Genomic DNA, 20,610 nt, shown 5'->3' with positions numbered 1-20,610 from the left:
CTGTCTCAAGAAGTCACTGAGATCTGGTATTGCATGAGCATATCTAAGCAAAAATGGTGCAACCTGTGCTTTTCAATTCTGAAGAAAAATTGTATAACTGAAAAGTTAATATATGATTATTATGATGATTTGATACCAGAGGAAAACATGATACAATCATCTGGTACAGCAAATACCTAAATTCAGGAGGAAACACCATATAAATGATGAAGAATTTGCTATTTTCTGCTGTGCATACATGCTGTGATAATTGTTCGGGTGCAGGTAACCTTCTAGTTGTTTTCAGACTTTGGCTTTGCAGTCAGCTATTAGTTTGATATTAAAACATGTTTCTTATTTGTGCAAAATAACTTGACTTTTTACTTTATTGTAACTAAGTCATATAACAAAAGTGTATTGATGAACTTAGTTGATAGGTGCTGTTAAAAAGAAGGAAGGAGCAAGCTTTGTAATTTAGATACAACCACTTGGATGCATGTCTATAACTGCATTTGAAGACTGGTTCCTGCCAGTTGTTGGCTCTGATCATATACTATGCCGTATGTCTAACAGGCAATGTGTATGCATGGACGTGTGTGTACAGACATACATGTGCTCCTCTCCAGGCAAGGGAGTGCCCCAGATAGCACCTATACATGATTTCATCCCTTAACTCATGACAGGGCTCAAGCTTCATGAATCCACCGAGCTCACTAGGTATGTTTGCCCCTGAAGAGAACCGCTGCAGCACAGTACATTGCTTATGTAGCTAGATACACAGTGTACCAGGCAAGGGAGAGCTTGTTCAAACTTGCACTGAATCATGTTCTCATCTGTCCTGACTACAGAAAGCTTCTTGCTCAATCTTGGGTCTAGGGCAGGCCGAGAAAGCCACGTTAAAGTAGCTGTTACTTGCTGTCTGCATCAGGCTTGAGTTCTGAGGAGTAAAAGAATAAAGAACATGTGCGTGTAAATCAAGTACAAAGGAAATGGGAAGGGGGATAGCAAGGAACAAATCCAGAAAATAAGGAACAGTTGGGCATCATAATTATAGACATCTGATTATGCTGGAGGAATTAAAGGATGCTGAAAGAATTAGCCCTTCAACCATGCTGAAACTTGAGGGGATGGAGCGTATTCATCAGGGGGTTGTTTGTTTTAAATTATGTTTTCAAAATAACCACCTTTATCATAGTTTGCTTGGTAGCAAAATCTGCAGCACAGCTTCCACAGGGATCTCATCAGTTAATCACGAACTCAGATGGAATAATTGCTGCTTCAGTACGAAGTTGAGCGTTCATTTAGGAAGACCCCAGGAAATCTGTTCTGCGGAGTAGTTGCTAGGGATTTTTCTGAGATTTTGAGCATTCTGAAAACTGTTTAGTAGGCACAAACTGTTTAGTAGGTCAAAATCTATCTAAATCTTTTCATGCTGCTGGGGACTTGTGAGTAAGCGTAAATTTATGTGAAATACTGTCTATAAGCAGTTAAAAATGACATGTTATGCCTTTTGTTATGTTTTTCATTAACTTGTTTGAGGCTCTATTTAGTAGTACCTGAGATTGTGAAAGGTGAATGTGCTTTGGCACAGAATCCTCCTAACTCATTAAAATGCTTCATTAAGAATACAAATTCTTCATCAGAAACTGCTCAGTCTTCAGCTGGTCTCTTATTTCACACGCCAGGTCGGATAATATCCTTTAATTTTTAATGCAAGGATCATCTAAGAAATCTCCAGAAGGAAACCTACATAAAGATAGCTTCACCTTTCTTCTCTCTCCTTTCCTCAGAATCTCCCATAGATTTCCCATGCAAAAGGATTATTTGCACTTAGGGATGCTGTGTTCTTTGCACTATACTGAATGGGATTTCTGTGCCCCAACAAAATAATGCTTGATGAACTGATACAGATCTGGAAAGCTTTGGGAAGTGATCTGATAGTAAAGAAGCTTGGTCTTTGGTTCTAACATGCCACTGAAAACTGAAAGCAACTTCTAACTAAAAAGAAAGCATTTAGAAAGGAAATAGGTAGTAGCTGCAGTAAGGGCAGGCTGAAGAGAATAAAAAGAAGAAAATTGACGTAGGAAGAAACCAGTAATCTTAGTTGTGTATATACACAGTTGTGCTATGGATGTATTTCTAGAAACCTGGAATGAAATAGGTTTGATGTCATGTATGGGATGGCATTTTAAAAGTTTTGGTATGGTGGTGTTTGTTTAGGGTTTTTGTTATTTACATGTAGTAGCTGTCTAAGTAATATAAATGCCTGCTTCTGCAATGATTAAATGAAATAGAAATGCATAAGCTTAATCTTTATGGGCATCAGGAATGTATTGGAATGTGCAGTTCAGAAGTCCGTTCTGTTGCTGAACCAATGACTTTATATTCATGGAGACTTATGATAAATATGTCCTCAGAAGTGTGTGGAAACATAAATTAGTGATGTGTATTTGTTTGATGTGTTTTCAGTTGAAAGCTCAGTGTTTTTCTAGTGTCAGTGATTATTACACAAATACGCAGAATATACAACATACTGAAAGATTTGATTTAATTGATTCAGTTTTAAGGAGTTGATGTAATTTACTTTTTTTCTTCCTATTATGTGTGCAGGAGAAACCTCACGAAGCTGTCCCTCATCTTCAGCCACATGCTAGCAGAAATCAAGGCTATCTTTCCAAATGGCCAGTTCCAGGGTGATAACTTTCGTATCACCAAAGCTGATGCGGCAGATTTCTGGAGAAAATTCTTTGGAGATAAGTAAGTACTGACATTGTGAAGAAATGCTTAATTCTTTCTAATCATAAACATGAAAAAGAATGATGTTTTCCAAAATGCAGATAATGGTTCTAAGTGTGTGAGTGAGCGTTTTAAAGGAAATTTCTTGTCCAGTTTTTTAAATAGGCTGAAATTGCTCAAGTCTTTATTAACAGTTTTTTCAATTCTTTTTAATATTTTAATTTGCTTAAAGGACGAATAAAAATGTATGGACAGTTTTGTCAAGAGCCCCTACACTCAATAGTAAACTAGACTATATTGTATGAAGTTTATTGCTTTCATTCTATGGTGAAGAGAGTACTTTGTTTTCACAATGTCCATGGCAAAAATCATGACTTTTCACTTTTTTTACGTACGTATACTTTTACAGATGTTAACTCTAAATTCTGATTTAGGAACTTGTTATTGGTCTCATGAGTTATGTATTTCCTTATGCCATCATTAACCTTCTAACCATTACAATATTTAGTGGGTTTTAAGTAATTGAAATAATGATTTTTATCAATTATTATCAAAACTATTTTTTTTCTACAACTGTACTACCTATAACATGGTCACAGGGACTAATGTTTTGTTCAAGTTCTGTTACAGAAAGAAGTGGAATAACTGGAGATATGTCAGAAGATTTAATCAAAAGCAGGTTTTAGAGAAGCTTATTTTTCAAGAATGGGTCATGAAATGATTGCTAACCATAGAAATGTGATTAAATCCTCATAGCAAGTGCAATATTGAAAATGTAGAAGTAGGTAGGTGTGGGTGTGGGGGTTTTTGTTTCTGGGAAATAATTCTGTTTGTGATACAGATAAAGGTTAACAGACCATGCATAGCTTCATCACTTTCTCATATGGAATGTAAGAGTGACATAAGAGGGAAGGAGCCAAGAGGCTTGTATATTTTGCACTATAATGGAACAGTCATTATGGTCATCAAGTCTATCTCTTGCACAAAGTAGGCCATAACAAGTCACAGAAAAATTCCTTTAACAATGTTAATGTTTTCTGAGCAAGAGCAGCTCTTTAAAACAAGTCCTTCATTCCTTGTTTAGAACACCAGCATAGTAGGTTGGCACTTGTGCAAATTAATTTGGTGCTGTATGAATTTACAACAGTTTTACTTCTTTTTTTTTTTTTTGCTTGTCTAAACACATCTACTGCTAGTTTCCAGCTTTCTGATCTCGTTATCGTGTTATCTGGTAGCTTCAGTCTTCTAACATATTTCTTTCCCATGTAGATAATGATGAGAGTGTGATCAAGTTGTGGTATGAATCTCTTTTGTTGCTGGAGGAAAGGAATCTGACCATCTTCAGTGTTACCCATTTTAATGTGAAGATGATCTCCAAAATCCCTGCAGAAGTTCAGATAAAGTTATCTGATGGATTAATTTAAGTGGCATATAGGGGTCTCTATCAGATGAGGCTTTTAAAAAGCATGTCAGTCGAAAGAAGAAAAATGGGACCTTTGAAGGAATGGCTAATGATCATCCTTGTTCAGTGTTTCTGTTTTCTTTTCTGCTCTTTCTCCCCTTTGCTTAGAAAATCAGAATTTAAATGTCCTCGTGGTCCTTCCCTTCTCCTATTGAGTTCTGTCCCTGAATGACCCTTGCCAGCTGTTTTGATTGCAGATTGCATTTCTGTCATTGGGATTTACAGATCTCTTCTGCAAGCTGCTGTTTCTGTTGTTTCATCAGCTTCCCTATTGACTATCCTGTTCCTTTTGTTTTTCTCTGTTTGTATACTTTCTGTGAGAGATTCTAGTGCTTCCCTTCTAATTTCCTTCCCACTGACTCCTGTCAGTTTGTTTTGGGAGATGGCAGAATAGGATAGGTAGTTGGAGTGTCAGAAAGTAGGATACTGTGGCATAGTAGTGCGTTTTTATCAAAACAAGGCTGGTAACAAGAATTTTTCCACTTCATCAGTCCATCTGGACATCAGGGCTCTACCCTTGTGTTTCTCTTGTTCATACTTGACTCCTGTTTCCTGACTCATCCTCTGGAGTGCAGTTTGCTAATCCTTTTCAGGTACCTGGTCCTTTTGCCATGCCATGTACTTTGATAGGAATTTTGGGGGGGGGGGGGGGTTAAGGGGTGGTAGTGCTTTTTTGGGTTGGCTTTTTGCTAAAGCATCTGTGCATCAAAAATATGTAGGAAATGAGGGATTTTTGGGACATCCACATAATCAAATAGCCTTGGTCATCTTGTATAGCCTGCAAGTTTTCTGAATTGTCTTGTCAGGTGATGTACTCTCAGACTAGGTGAACAGCCAGTGATGAGTGTTCCCAGCTATTTTCTAATAAACCAGAGCTGTTTTAGTTACCTGTCTTCTAAGCAGTGAACAGTTGATCTGTGCTTGGCAGCCTTGCCATTATCTCAGGTTTAGTTAATTGTGCTTAAGTAACTGTAAAATGTGTAACAACATGTATATCAAACAGATGAGAAAAAGGTTTATTTGGCATTGTTTTTAATTTCTTTGTTAAACAAAGTGCCTGAAGCTTTTTAAACATTAATTATTTTCTAATCCATTTAGAAATACATGGCGGGCATGCCTGTGAGCCATGTCTTTTACAATGGGCCTGCTATGACAAATTAGTTTGCAAATATGCTGATATCATTTCCCTGGAAGCAGAACCTATGTGAAAATTTTGGGCATTGCAAACAACAGATGAAATCTGTTTATAACCTGATCACCTGAAGATAGGCCCCCGGGACTATCTGAAACCTCCAGCTCTGATTTAGGTGTGCAGTGGAATGAAGGAGTGCAGGAAGGTACTATATTGTTTGTTCCCTGTCTGCATCTCTATTTTACAGGGCAAGCTTGGACTGTCCTCACTTGTTTGCAAAAAGCAGCCCTTACTTTGAGGTCACAAAATAATGCTGCTTAAGATTAGAGCGTAAATAAAAAGTAAGTTATGATCGATCTTGGCTTCTGATGGGTGAACTGTGCCACAAGATGTAATTCTGATGTGTTGTTTGATCCAATTGGACAGGAGGGAATTTGATCTGTTAGATGAATTTATGAGCTTTTCAGCATAATATTAGCAACAAAACAATCTTCCTGTTTCTAAACAGAATTATTTGGAACCTTTTCTGTGAATCATTTTCTGCCTTGATTTCTTTCTGTATTTTTGTCTTTTTTTGATCTTCTTTTTTTCCGTTTTTTCCTTTCTTTAAGTTGGAACATTTTGAATAGCAAGAAGGGGATCAATAGCTGTTTATGTTTCGAAGTTAACTCTTTGGCTTTCAACTTTTTTAAATGTCACCTACACTTCCATTTACAGAAAGCTGTATACTGTCATCCAGTGAGGAATAAAATCCAAAAGATACCATTCCCAATAGTTGTTTGCTGTTAAAAGAAATAAACCTGTATCTGATTCATTTAGTGCTCTTCCCTCATGAATGGGGAACTTCTAATTGTGTTTCAGTTGTCTGTCTGAACACTTACTCCAAAACTGTGCAGATGTAACTAAGTTTTTCATCTTGTTATTGGTATCATAGGATGCAGTCATTCTTTTGTGTTTAAAGCTAGTCAGGTGTGTGTTCATATGACTCCAACTCCTTAGCAAAATAATCAGCTAGGCTAACTATTTCAGATCTCTGATGAGCACCAATCTGGTTGGTCTTTAAATTTCTGTAGAAAACACTGAAGTGGAACTCAGCAAGCAATTTGAATGGCTACATCAGAGCAAGGTGCTGAGATAACTTCACATGTTCTTGGCCTTCAAATACTTCAACTTTTGCATTTCTGGTACACCTCTACAAAACTTCTAGATAATGTCAGTAGGTAGAGAAGCTGGAATGGGAGAGAATGCTATGTTGCTTGTGAAAATAGCAGATATGTTGATAATGGAAATCATCAGCTCTCACATAGGCAGAAGGTAAAAAAGAGGAAAATGGCCAGAGCCTTTACACTTGTGAGGCTTTCCAGTATCACATGTTTCAGAAGAGAAGGGGAAACCTTCTGCTAATAATCTAGAGATGCTAATGTGGTGGTTAGGAATGTATAGGTAGGACTGATAAATCAAGATGAGAGGTAATGAGATTTTAATTATCCGGGTGGAAGGAGAACATGGACAATAGCAGTTTGAAGGATGAAATAGAGGAATTGATTTCTCTTCCAGGGAAAAGCAAAATATGTATCCAAATTATGGGGTGAGGTGTTCAGTAGAGTCAACTAGAGAAGGCACAGGATGGTTTTGGTGTATTGAATTTGTCAAGGACACTGGCAGAGGAAACCTATTGGAAAGATGAGAGAATAGAGAGAATTCTGAATTTGCTTTGTGAAAACACGGGAATGAAGGAGAATTTTCCAATGGCCAAGTGACTTGAATATGCTGATATGGAGCTTTTTGACGTATTCACAGGCTATGAGGAGGAAGAGAGCATATTATACAAAGGAGCTGGCTAAAGAAGATCTAAGAAATAAATTGACTCAAACTTTACACCGTGGTCGTGGTCAAGGTCAACATTTTAGGTTAAGGTCTATACCAAGAAAGAGCCTGATAGATTCAAAAGCAGGGAAGTGGAAAATACAGGTGTGATTTTTAGAATCTGTATTGATTACTGGAATATAACTACTGGAGCAAGTGGTTTTAGTGGAGTGTATGTTCACCCATGGCTTACCATTATAGCTGTGCTGAAATGATGGTTAAAGGCGCAGCTAAGGAGTGATGTTAAATGGAATTGTGAAATTATAAAGCATGTAATCAGCAGTTAACATTTGTTTACAGATACTTCAGTAACCCCCAGTGGCTTGTAAATATGCATATAAAACATAATCTGAAAGCTTCTTCATTATCCTCATTTTATCACTGTATAGATCTTGATGTTAATTAGCCCTGATTCCTCGCTCATTTTAATGGCACCTTACATCTTTTACTGGTTTTCTGTTCTGAGCAAAACCATGCAAAATACCACTGGGTGTGATCCTGAACTGAGAGAGTGGGTGAGATGACCTAACAGATTTTTTCCAGCCTCTGAATTTGAAGCTACAGTGAAGTTATGCAGAGCTTTGTATGTACTGAAATTTGTCATTTGTGGTAGTCTTTGCGTTGCAGAATGAATCAGCAGCAAAATGGAAATGTCCTTATATTTTTCCGGTTCTCCATAATTCTGCCCTTTATTTTAATTTAAGGTTTTGTTCTTCGTTGTGAAACCTTAAAAAACTGAAAGCATTTCTGTTATTGTTGTCAGGTAAGTTGATTTCCCTCTGCCTTTTAGTTTCTGAGGAAGTAGAGATCCTGCCACTGCTAGGGTCAAACACATTACTGTTTTAATGCTGTGGTGCTTCCCCCCCCCCCCCCCCTCCAAGCTAAGGCTTGAAATGTATTTATTTTTTTATTGGAATTTAGGAAAAAATATGGCTATTGATTTGTCAGTAGCAGTTGAACAGAGTATTTCAGATTAATGTTCTAAATGTGGAGTAGTTGTGGTTCTGCTGTGGTCAGTGCTTTTTGGCTCAGGGTGGAACTGATATAGCCTCTGAGGCTTGGGTTCAGAGGAAAAGCAGTAAAACAGGCAGGCCACAATGCACAGTTTTAGTTGAAAACGTTTAGCTGTCAAAGTGAATCATCAGACAAGCTGGGTTTAAACACCTTGTTGATCCCTTTTATTTATTACTTGATTTCCTGTTCTTTCTACTGATAGTGCCCAAAAGCCCTACCATTGCCTGAATCACTGTAAAAATATGGACTGAAGAGGTGGTCCTGGGCCAGAGAGCTTCAAGTATGAGTTAAGGGAAGCCAAAGATAGAGATGAAAGAAGCAGAGGCAGTGACTTGAGTGCTGTTGCCTTCATCACCATCAAGACAGGTGTTCTGACAAAGACAAACTTCACAGGGAATGGGGCTTTTAGAGGACGATTCATCCCTTGGATGATGTGGCAATATGGGAAATTAGGCTTATTGGTACCCTTGCTTAAAACCATGAGCTAGAGGCAGAAGGTACCATTTCCTGGGTGCTGGTGAGATATAAGTCTTGCAAGATATTTTCTGTACAAATGCGAGATAAACACATTTGAACAAAAAGATAGGTAATGTTGTAGAGAAGAGCTAGTGAAGGTTGCAAGATAGAATTAAGAAAAGGACAATGGTCTTCATGGCTATTCTGAGTGGCTAAGAAGGTAAAATTGCACAAAGGAGAGAGAAAAGAAAGCTGTAATAGCATACAAGATTGTGAGACAGGAGAACAGATTCTCAGTGATGAGGCAGCATTTGGAGTATAAAAGGACGTGCAAAATATGTGTTTGCTTTTCATTTGGGGTTTGAGATGAGAGATGGAAATATATAGATAAGTATATCCCTTTGGGGACACTTCAGGAAATGCAGACTTCCTGTATCCCTTAAGGAAGTACTAACTTGCTGTCTCTCCAGCAGTGTCCAGTTATGTGGCTTTGGAAGTGGGTATTTTTTGTGGTATATTTTCCCTGTTTCATAAGGTTCATTTCTCTCTTTTACCTTTTCTATTCTCATGTAAGATTCATCTCTGCTAGTTCTGCTTGATGTCACTATTTAATGATTGTACTGGCACGATATGGCAGGATTCCTTTTTTCCCTTAGGACTGAACTTATCAAGCCTTTTGTGTGTCAATTGTTTACTCTGCAGTTCAGAAGCAGTGAAAACATGTTGCCTTTGACTTGAAACTGAAGCACCAGTGTTAAGAGAATGCTGTGTTCAGTGATGATAAACCAAAATCCACATTGCTCACTGCAGACTTGCTAAGAATGTTCTTTCTCTCTGGGTCAGTTTTTGCTCTGGATGCAGCAATGTCCTTTTCATTTTATGTTTTCTGGCAGATTTTGGGAGAGGTCTTGCAGACAAAAATGTTCACTGTAAGCTCCACAGGTACATGTTTACCTTCCTAGACATACTTGTGGTCTGCTCTGGTTCAAACGGAGCAGTGTCACTTGACATTCCAGAATAGCTTCATCTCTCCAGTTCTATTGAAGTGCTGTACTCCACACGCTTAGAAAATATTTGCTTCCTTTCCAGGCTTTTTAATGTCTTTTGCTTTTTATAATGCAGCAACATCAGGAAGTTTCATAAGATCCCATGTACACGTGATCAGGACGGGAGGGAAGTCAAGACCTACCTTCCTTTGATAAATTGCTTCAAAATTACATGTTGGTCACTAATCCTTCTCCCTTAGGCATATAGAAGTTGTGTAGGTGATGTTTAAAACACTTATTGAGATCATAGGGTGACATTTCGTTTTGATGTGTAGCAGTGATAGTAAGCAGATACCACCCTATATAGAAGTATTATTGTAACAGGTTATGCTTCGATCAGAACTTTTTTGAATTCACTATTCTTCAATTTTCCTGTTGCAGAAGAGGTGGGGAGTAGTTGTGTCACTTTGAGAGGCTTGGGGGAGAAATGGCTTGTTTTAGGATTGCTGACAGGACTCTTAAATGAGAAGACAACGTTTCTGAGGGAAGTACAGTCACTGTGCAGTACCACCCTCTCACCTGAGATACTCCCCAGAACCTTTTCTCTGTGAGAGTCATGTGCACCCTACTGCAAGGAATAGCTTATGTAAGTACAATTACATACGTGAAATACTGAGACACTGCTCCTCCTTAACCTACTTCTGTAGAGAACTCATGTTACCAGGATGTCAAATTGCATCTTTCTGATGAGCTGTAGCAGAGCTGACTAACTCAGCTCCTAAACAAGTGTCCACAGGTCAGCCTAATAGCATGAGGCACGTGCTAACTACCTGCCAGCATCTAGTGCAGGGTGTCATTAGGGCAGGATGCGACAAATATTACAAGGACTAAGATCACTGAAAATATTTACAGGAGATACCTTCTGTTGTTCAGGAGCTGAATGCTGCAGGCAGTATTTCACTGCAAAACAGCATCTGATCTTTCTAGTAAGGTTGTTGGGTTTTTGGGGGGGTTTATTGTTTGGTTGGGCTTGTTGTGGGGTTTTTTTTTGTTTGTTTTGGGGTTGTTTTGTTTGTTTGTTTCTTTACGCTTAAATAAAAGAAACCTATATTTAAACACAATCTAAGCATCCTGTTAGCTAGGATGGTCCAGGTCTCAACCTTGCTTCCGTCAGTCCTATTGCTTTTCATCTCCCACTGCCCCTGCTACCACCCAATTAAAGTAACTCTTTGGATGTGAATAATGAAAAGGTGCCTTCAAAAGCTGTATATGCCCTAAAACACGAGAAATCAACACCAGTCAAGTGTTAACTCAAACAGAAAGTCACCTCGCCAGCCACCTACTAAAGCCACTTTCACACCTTCCTCATGGTGGGAAGCATTCTGTGTGATCTCCTCCTAGACCTCTGCCTGAGGAGGGTGTTTCTCAGTGTGCTTGAAAGGTCACCTCATTTCAGTGCTGTAGGAGCAGGAGGAGAGGATGTTTCAGAATCCTTCACTTTGTGAAAACTCAGTGACACCCTCGAGTGAGTGTGTTCTGCCCGTAATGAGAGACACTGGGGGAGAAATGATCCCTGGCTGGTGCTGTTTCAAAGTGTTTAGGAATGATAGCTGTATAAAAGTAGTATAGGATAGTACTAGTATAGTACTTTTTATGGTAGTATAAAAGTAGCAACTGAGAAATAGGAGTTGATGTGTTCCAACAGCCAATTCTCACCTTTATTTAAGAAAGTGAAAAATAAAAGACCTGTTCCATGAAACTGCAGAAAGTACCTGCTGCAGTTAGTGAACTTTAAATTGGAGCTACTAGCTTTTCAGTTACTTGTTCTTGGAGAAGTCCCACAGAATAAATTTCTATGTTAATTCATTAGCTCATTGCTTATTTCCCAACATGTGGCTTTTGTCTTAGCCAAAGTATTAGCAAACAGGGCTCTAAAAACATATTTGTCTTAAGATACTTGGTTTCGGTTTTGTTGGTGGTTTTTTGGGGGTGCAGGATATTATTAAATATCAAAAAATCCTACTTAATAATTGCATGTAATGATCATGTTTTCATTAAACTGTCTCAGGTGGGGCATGGAAAACAGGTTCTTAAAGTATAGTACGGCTGTTATCATTCCTGATAGAGTCTCTGCTGGTTTTTATTTAAGGGGTATTGTTTTAACTGTTTAAAAAAAGCTCCAAAAAACCAAAACAAGCCCCAACCATCCCTTACCCCCAATCCCCCAAGCATCCTTTATCCCCCCAAGAAAACAGGTCAAACACCAAAAAAAAAACCCCAACTCACAAAAAAAACCCCAGTCTTGTTTTCGAACTCCCTTTCAGCATCATCCCAGCACTGTTACTGTTTAGGGTGGCTTGCAAAGGGAATCAGAAAATGTTTCAGAGCCACTGTTACAGGAACTAAATAAGCAATAGGCGCTTGACCTAAAACAACTCTAACACTGCAGCAGCACTGATATTTTCCAATTTTGTTCTCTGAACTTGATGCAGTGGCTCATTCTCTCTTTACCATAATCAAAATTTGATGTGCGTTCTTTCTTAAATGGCATCTGATGTGGGATCTCTCTTCAGCTCTTTGTGGTTTCCTGTTTTTCATACACAGATGAAAGTATCTGCTCAGATCTATTAAACTTCATATTTTATCATTTGACTTTCTTATTATAAGCATCCAAGTAACAAGTAGATTTCTTTGCACTTAAAAATGCAGTAGAAATACAGGAGCCTGTCCTTAGTGTTGTACTTCAATTAACTACTTGTTTTAATTCATGTTAACTGCATAATATTTATTCTGCAGGAGCAGCTTAATCTAGTCAGATACTTAATACAGTCAGTTGGTCTTGTCCCCCACTCTCGTACTGCACTGCCAAGTAATATACTTTGCTACATAAGAAAATTGTAAGGAAAGCTGGAACAAAATATTTTAGTTCTTTGAAGAATAAGGCAATGTGAACTAATAAAACTTGCAGAAAATATGGATGAGTTTGTGAGGCCTGTTCCTTCTGTCATTTTAGCAGTTACTAACAAAATATTGCTATGAATGTGTGAGATGTTGTTAAGTACTGAAAACACTTGTATATTGGTTAATAGTTACCTGTTGGTTATGTTTTGGTTAATTAAAATGCCTTAAAAATACCGTAGAATCTGCTCTCAATGTGAAACAGAACTTTTAAAGAGAAGGTGTTACGGCTTTGCAGAAACTGGATTTGCCCTTAATGACATGAGAAGAAGAATTGGTATTGGACAGTTTCTCATAGTTTTGAGTAATAAAATGGAGCATTTTCAAGTGATCTTTCTTGTGACAGATTCCACTCATTCTCATGACAGATTCCACATATAAGCACTTGGTTGGCAAAATAACTTATCTGCATTATCTCTGATGATGTAAATAGCAACTGAATTTGACAGAACGTGGCTTTGTGTTGGAGAGGATAATTTTCATTTCTTTCTGTTCTGATTTCCCATCTTTTCTCAGTTCAGTACGGTCTGAAAATACTCCCCATGTATATGTGAAGGTGAATATCTGAGATGTGTCTTCAAATATTCATGTAACTGTCATGGGCTGTGACAAGCCTTGAATCGGTGTCAGTGGTATCTGGTTGGTTGCTGTTGTGTTACTTGACCAGTGTTTAAGCTTTAGCTATTGAAAAACTTTATTGCAGTAGGTACTAAATTGATGCTTATCATTTTGAGAGAAGAGGTTCTGAACAAAGGAGCTTTTTCCCAAGTGCAGAGCTGATCCTTAGAGGGTGTGAGATTGGTTCCTACCTACTTGGAAGGATGTTTCAGTTTCTGCAGTGTTCTTTTTATTGTCCTCCTAAGGAAGCTTCAATATTTATCGCTGTAAAATAAATGACGCTCTGTTTGACCATGCTTAAAGGAAGGTAAACTGTTCTTTCATTTACTCAGGCTGCTTTCAGAGAACTTGGGCATTTTGTTGTGTGTTGTTGGGGGGTTAGGGTTTTATTTTTGTGTGTGTCGGTAGAGAAACCAAATCGATGTTCCATTTATGAAAAGCTCAGTTCTGATGTTTAAATAAGGTATTCTCCTAAATATGTGGGTTTATTAAATCTGTTATTTCCACCCCTCTCACAGGACTATAGTGCCATGGAAAGTGTTCAGGCAGTGCCTTCATGAAGTTCATCAGATAAGCTCCGGTTTGGAAGCAATGGCCCTTAAATCAACTATTGATTTGACTTGCAATGACTACATTTCGATTTTTGAGTTTGATATCTTCACTAGGTTATTTCAGGTAAGATATGAAGATTACAAATACCTATATAAATGTGAGAAACTCAGTGCCCTGAGGCAAGTACTTAGGGTTTAAGGAAGCAGATTATTCTTTTTAAATGAAACTCCCTGAAACAATAGAATTCAGAAATAAATTGTGTGGGGTTTTTTTTTTTTGGTCCTTCAGAGATATTTGGGGCATCAACACCTACATCTGAAAAAGTAAAAACATTTAGCAACATCCCCTTCATTTCTGCACATATTTAGCATGATTACATTATCTTTGTTCTCTGCTTACTTGTTTTTCATTGTTCTTAAATGCATTCCTAAAAATGCTGACCTGAACGTACTTACCTAAGTTTTACTGATGTTTTCATTGTGCTTTCTTACCCATATATACTTAACAAGAAGTTTATCTACAAACACATAAGAAAAAAGTTGTATTTGACTCTTTTGGGGTTTTTTGGCTAAATATAGGTCTAACCTTTTCTTATAAGAATTTTATTACCATTAAGGGACTATCTTTGGGAATAGCATTAAAATTGTATAATTGTTACCAGGTAATGTGTATCTGAAATAATCTTGTGTGTATGTTACATGTCTCTGTTAACCTTGTGTCCCCTCTACAGAACATACATGAATATAGAAGGTTGGGGTGGTTTGCATCTATATTAGATGTATTGATTCTGGATTTGTCTCTTTTGGGTATAGAAATCTGTGACGTATGCAGCCATTTACTTAAGCATTTACTGTCTTTACCATGTACAATGATAAACTGATGCACAGCCTCAAGTTGCACCAGCATAGGTTTAGATTGGATATTAGGAAAAATATCTTCACTGAAAGGGTTGTCAGTCACTTAAGGGTGTGGTTTAGTGTGAACTTTGCAGTGCTAGGTTAACAGTTGGACTTGATCTTAAAGGTCTTCTCCAACCTAAATGATTCTGTGATTCAATGATAGTTCTTTAGCCTGTTGGAGATAGCTACATTCAAAATACTTGGTTTATGTCAAAGCCTGGCCCATACGTTTGTTTTGTTTTCCGTGTTATTCTCTGATCACCTCTGGTTAGAGGTAAGATTTTGCAGGAGGGGATTAATGGGTTTAGTTTAGAGTTTTGATTTTGATCATCTCTTCTCCATTCTGAGTCAAAACCATATCACATTTGAAAATGTTACGGGGTAATTAATTTCTCTGTATAATTTAATCACAAAAATTAGTCACTTACTAGAACACACAGGTTAGGCTGGTTTGAACAAAATGCTAGGGGTTCTTTTAGATGCAGTTATAAACTAGAGAATATAGATCATGGTACTTTATGCTGCTTTAGCAAAATCCCTTTATGTGCAACTTGATATGATCAAGCATTCCTGTCTGAACATTGCTGCCTTGGGATCAGTTCCTGCTCTGCCAAACTTTCTCCCTCTTTATTTAGTATCTGGCAATCTAGTAGAGTGGTCAGGTTGGTAAAGAAGCCCAAATCTTTATCTCAGATTTGCCTGCAAAATGTCTGAGGCCCATTGGCTGCAACATACCTCACTATGAAATGAAGATTGTTTCTGTAGGATTTATTCCCCCACCCCAAGCATCCTGCTTATGAATAACAACAGGGTTTGGTTGGTTGATTGGTTTGTTTTCTTTTAATCTATACATCAAGTATAAAATTAAATGACAAGTTAGTGGTCTGAGAAATAAACCATTTGTTCTGACCCTGTGTGGGGTCCTTTAGGTTGAACTAAACATCAAGACAGAAGACACAAATGAGATCTATTTTCCTTGCTATGTAAGCCAGTGAATATCTGCGTTAGTTTATTTGTGAGGCTATTGCTGGTTTGATTCATCATTGTGACTTGTGCTAGCAAAAGGGTGTCAGCAGTATTGATACATGTAAGGAGAGAAGACTGGTTAGGATTAACTTTTGATTTAACAAAGAAGCAGAGAGAGACTTTTCGCTAAACAAATTATCAACTGGTGCAGAGCTGCGTAACTGCTGAAGTGAACTTGCGCTGAGCTTGGTCTGAGAGCCTCTCCCAGAGGTAACGTTTTACTTCTCTAGTTTTACAGCTTCTGTGACTATGTGCGCATACACCCACGGAGAGACAATCCCAGTTGTTTTAAGTAATCAGAATAGTGTTTTGCCAACTGTGGGTTGCGTTACAGAGAAGCTACGTTTATAATGATGCTTACTCACAGAAGGCGGTGAAGCTACTATTTGCAGAGATCCTGTAAAAGTGAAGTTGCTCCCCCTGCCTCCCCACTGTATGCATGCACAGCTCTTAAGTGCTGCGTTCTAAGAGGAGAGATAAAGTTAGCATGGCATAATGTGTAGATGCTTTGAAGCAAAGGTGTCGCTGTTAACATATTCAGTTAAGTTGCTCTTTTGTGCAAAACTATTTCCGTAGAATTTCCCATTTAACAAATCTGCTTTTGTAATACTCTTATTGTTTGTGTGCGCAATGCGAGCTATGAGTTCTTGCCCTGTGAATTTTCCTTTGTAGTGCCATATCATTTTCTATGTATGGCAGTAGTGTAATACTCTAGAGAGAGTCCAAGCATTTGACAAAGGTACTGTATGAGGTATTAGAAGCTTGATGGCTGTGATTAACCAAGGAATTTGCATGCCACTTGAATTTATTTTATAGCGTGTTGTAGCAAGCCTTTATCTTAACGTGATGCAGCTAAGCATCAGAATGCCACATGCTTGATCATCCTTTTTGATTTGTAAGTGTATACTTGAGTAACACAACAGGATAAAGAACATTGAGGTTTTGTGAAGGAACTGTTGGTGGTGTAGTGAAAGAGGAAGGGTCAAGCCCCATTTTAATCTAGTTAGGGCAACCATTCAGAGGCAGTTCCTTATCTCTTCAGATGCTGGCAGTGAACACCTAATATTCTAGGAATTGCTAGCTATTCCAATGCTAGGAAGTGGTATTAATCTACCACTAAAAAAACACCATTTACAGTAAGGGACTGTTCTGTATTCTTTGAAGTGATAGCATATCAGGCACATCTCACTGAGTTTTATGAAGCATTTGCTATTCAAGTCAGCAAAGGCTGTTGTGAAGTGCTGTCAGTATTTGTTCTGTTTCTGGCTCTAATACCATTATGGTAACTGAAGAAATTGAGAATTAGAGAATAAGAGAGAGAACAACATCTCAAATTAGTGGCTTTATTAGGCTTCATTTGATAGTGTTACTTATAATTGACTTCTAAAATGCCTCAGGACCTCTCAAGGACAGGCTTATTTGTGTTTTTATTAAACCATCAGTGAAGCTGTACTCTCTAGGTTTGAACTACAGGTAATGTTTAATATTGTATATAGCCTCAAAATGGAGATCCCTTAAATTTAAGGTGTTCAAACTCTTTATCCAGAAATTTACAGTTGATGTTCTTGGAATAATTCTTCTTAAGGAGCCCTTGTAGCAAAGGTTGGATACAGTACCGTCTTGAGACCTTAACCAAAAGTGTGTATTTTTCAGCTGAAGCTGAGACTCTGTAAGTTTCTGACAAACTGACTTGAGTTTTATTAGAAATATGTAACTACCTGGCTGCATCTTCTTAACTGTTTGTCTTCTCTTTTTAGCCATGGGGTTCAATCTTAAGGAACTGGAACTTCTTAGCTGTGACGCATCCTGGATACATGGCATTCCTCACATACGATGAAGTGAAAGCAAGGTTGCAGAAATACAGCACTAAGCCTGGGAGGTGAGAGGTTTTGCTGGTTATTGCTTTCCAAATAAACTTGCTTTCTCAGAAGCTACGTAATTATTCTAGGTTCATACTTCAATATTGCATGGTACTTACTCTCCCTGGTTAAGAGAGAGAAATTTTGTAACCATGTGATCATAATTCTTCTGCAATGCTAGGATGCAAAAAGAAAAGATTTTAGCACATGGAAGTCTAAGTACAATTACACAGAAAAAATTGAAATTCTGTTGCTTTTCCTTCCTTCTGAATGAGTTACAAGCAGCAATGCGTTCTTGAAAAGCATGTCAGAAAATAGAATTTTCTTTTCAACATTTATATTGAATTGTTGCTTAGTAGCGAAGTAAAAAACATTTTGCATCTTTCATGGTAGCACACTTACATTATTAATTTAATCAGTGCTCCTTTTATATTCTCTTATTTTTCTTTACCAGTAATGATTCTGTATCACAAACTGCCTCTAGAAAAAAAACAGTCACATTAAATATCATGACATGTATTGGTTTGAGTAATTTCTGTCTAGTGCTATGCATACTGAATTATTTAAACTGAACTTTTATCACTTTCGCCACTTCTTTCGTCCTGTTTTTTTTCTTTACTCAGGTAGAAGAAATAAGAATTTATTACTGTGTTTAATCCTCTAACTTTTTATTTTCATAGTTTTACCTTTTAGTCACAAAGCTTTTTTCTCTGATGCCTAGTAGTCTTAACTTTGCTACAGGATCACATGTTTACATAGTTAAAAGTGCATCATTTTGAAACAGAGTAGTCTGGCAACAGTTATACTTGTATTCTGTACTTGGTTTCTTTTGCTTTTCAGCAAACAATATGTTGTCTCTTGTTAAGTTACCTAATGGATTAAGTGTATATTTACAAGTATTCTGTGGTTCCAGTAGAGTAGCACTGATTTTTAGTTTGGTATTCGTGAACACTACTATGGAAATCAGATAACTAGGTTGATTTTGAGAGTGGTTGCTGTACTTTGGTTGCTGTACTTAGCATTTTCTCTGCTATTGATTCTGATTCTGTCATTATAAGAGAAGTAATAGAGAAATTATATAAAGTTGCTTTCATGTTCTTTGTAAATGGAGAGTTACTTTTAAGATAGCTTTCTATTGAATATCAGAAAATTACTTTCTGAATGGCTCAGGTTAAATGCTGGAGTGTGAAAGAGGAGATAGGAAGTGAAATTGCTTTTTTAATCTGTCTAAAACGTCCTAGAAATTACAAGATTTTGTTCAAATGAATAGTTACTACTTCAGTGTAATGTTTATTATATTAATAAATATAATATATTGAAATAAATATATATTTAAATATAATATATATTATATAAATATAATATATAATATAAATATATAGTATATATAATATATATTAAATATATAAATATAATATAAATAAATTATTATTTATTAAGGGTTATTAAAGCTATACCGAACTTCCGGAAGGGTAAGATTTCTTATTTTAAACAGTTTAGAAGAAAATAAATAATTGTTGCATAATTAAGAAAAGCTGCTCTTTTAATAAACAAATGCATTTTGTGGTATTTCACTGTGGGATTATTTTCTGAGTGAGATTTTTGCATATAAGGTGGTGTCTGACATGAAATGGACTACAGTTTTTAGCAAGAAGAACTAAATCTGTGCTCCATTCTGTTGCCTATAATCTTCCTTTCCCTCCTTCTGTGCTCTGTCTGCATTATGTATACTCCCAGCTACTACCTGTAATACACAGAACTGTGTAAGTTCCAAGACCAGTTAAGCTGGTGTTATCTGGTATTTTTTGATGTGGAAGTGATATTTCTTCTGTCTTGTTAACCTCCTTCGGTACACACAAAATTAGCATCACTACTAGAGCGGTTTTTATTATTCACCATTCACGTTTCTATTGCACCTAAAAATGTTTTAGGTTTCCCCTTTGTTGGTTGAGGCTGTTGGTGTGTGTATGCACAATAGGCATATGTTGTAGCTATAGAGACTTGATAATATAGTACGCTGTTCTTGGAAAGGTTTATGATATGCCTGAATGTATGTAACAGGACTGTTCACAGTGAAAAAGCTGTCACTTTGAGAACTAAAAAGCGAGCATATTTAAAGTTGGGGGTAGGGTGCTAATGTTGGCTTATTTCTGCCCATGAGGAACTCACAGTGTAAAAGATGTAGGTTTATTTAAGGTGACACAAAGACCAAGTGGCAGAATTGGGAATCTGATCCAGATCTTCAGAGACCTAATTCATTGTCTTCACCATAGTCCACCCTTGCTTTCTTCACTGTTTTGTGCAACTCTGATTAACATGGGCTTTTTATTCATCCTGTTTTTATCAAGCTACATTTTCAGACTGAGCTGCACTCGCTTGGGACAGTGGGCCATTGGATATGTGACTGGTGATGGGAACATATTGCAGACCATACCTCACAATAAGCCTCTGTTTCAAGCTTTGATTGATGGCAGCCGGGAAGGATTGTAAGTACAAATTCCTATAGTCACCTTAGATAAGAAATCCTGATATCCTTGTTCTTCTAATGCTCATATGGTTATATATTAAAGATCTTTTAAAACTGAGAACCTGGATAGGGTGTCTAGCATTCCTTTGAAGTTTAAGGACTATCCCTTTCATTCATTTGAAAAAACACTTGTTTCCAGGTAACTCCATTAACCAAAGTTAATGAAAGTTCACCAAAGCCGTATCTCATAGCAGATAAATTCCAGAAGAAAATAAAATCAGTCAGCTGTCACATTGATTCCTCCCTTCTGCGTCCTCCACCTCTCCCACCCTCAGCCCATAAGAGTCCCAAGTGCGCTTAAGCTTATTGAACTATTACTACTACCAGTTACTCATATGTCTAACTCTGGACAATAGTTTGAAAGCTATGTAATTGCTTTTTTATATATTGTACAGCTAGAATGTTATCCAGGTACCAGTAGTTTACTAAAGAGATTTATAATTCGGAAAGTCTAAGCTTATATGGAGTAGTACGTTTTTACTAGGTTGGCTGAAGTAAGAGACAAATTCTGGTTGTCAGACTCTTTGCACTGGGATAAAT

At 37.3% G+C, this 20,610-nt stretch overlaps 1 protein-coding gene across 1 annotated transcript in view; it reads left to right on the top strand.

The window, feature by feature from the left end:
- CBLB (Cbl proto-oncogene B) overlaps window positions 1–20,610 on the top strand; it is a gene marked incomplete at its 5' end in the record, with an annotated part of 117,639 nt that overhangs the window by 53,857 nt on the left and 43,172 nt on the right. Inside the window, 4 exons of the mRNA XM_080612531.1 lie at window positions 2,590–2,736; window positions 13,726–13,882; window positions 17,442–17,563; window positions 19,892–20,029. Of these exons, the coding sequence (XP_080468657.1) occupies window positions 2,590–2,736; window positions 13,726–13,882; window positions 17,442–17,563; window positions 19,892–20,029 (564 nt within the window). The remainder of the gene's footprint in view (window positions 1–2,589; window positions 2,737–13,725; window positions 13,883–17,441; window positions 17,564–19,891; window positions 20,030–20,610) is intronic.

Source organism: Psittacula echo (assembly GCF_963264785.1).
Source record: "Psittacula echo genome assembly, chromosome: 3".
NCBI lineage: Eukaryota > Metazoa > Chordata > Aves > Psittaciformes > Psittacidae > Psittacula > Psittacula echo.
This window is presented reverse-complemented; position numbering and strand designations above follow the sequence as displayed.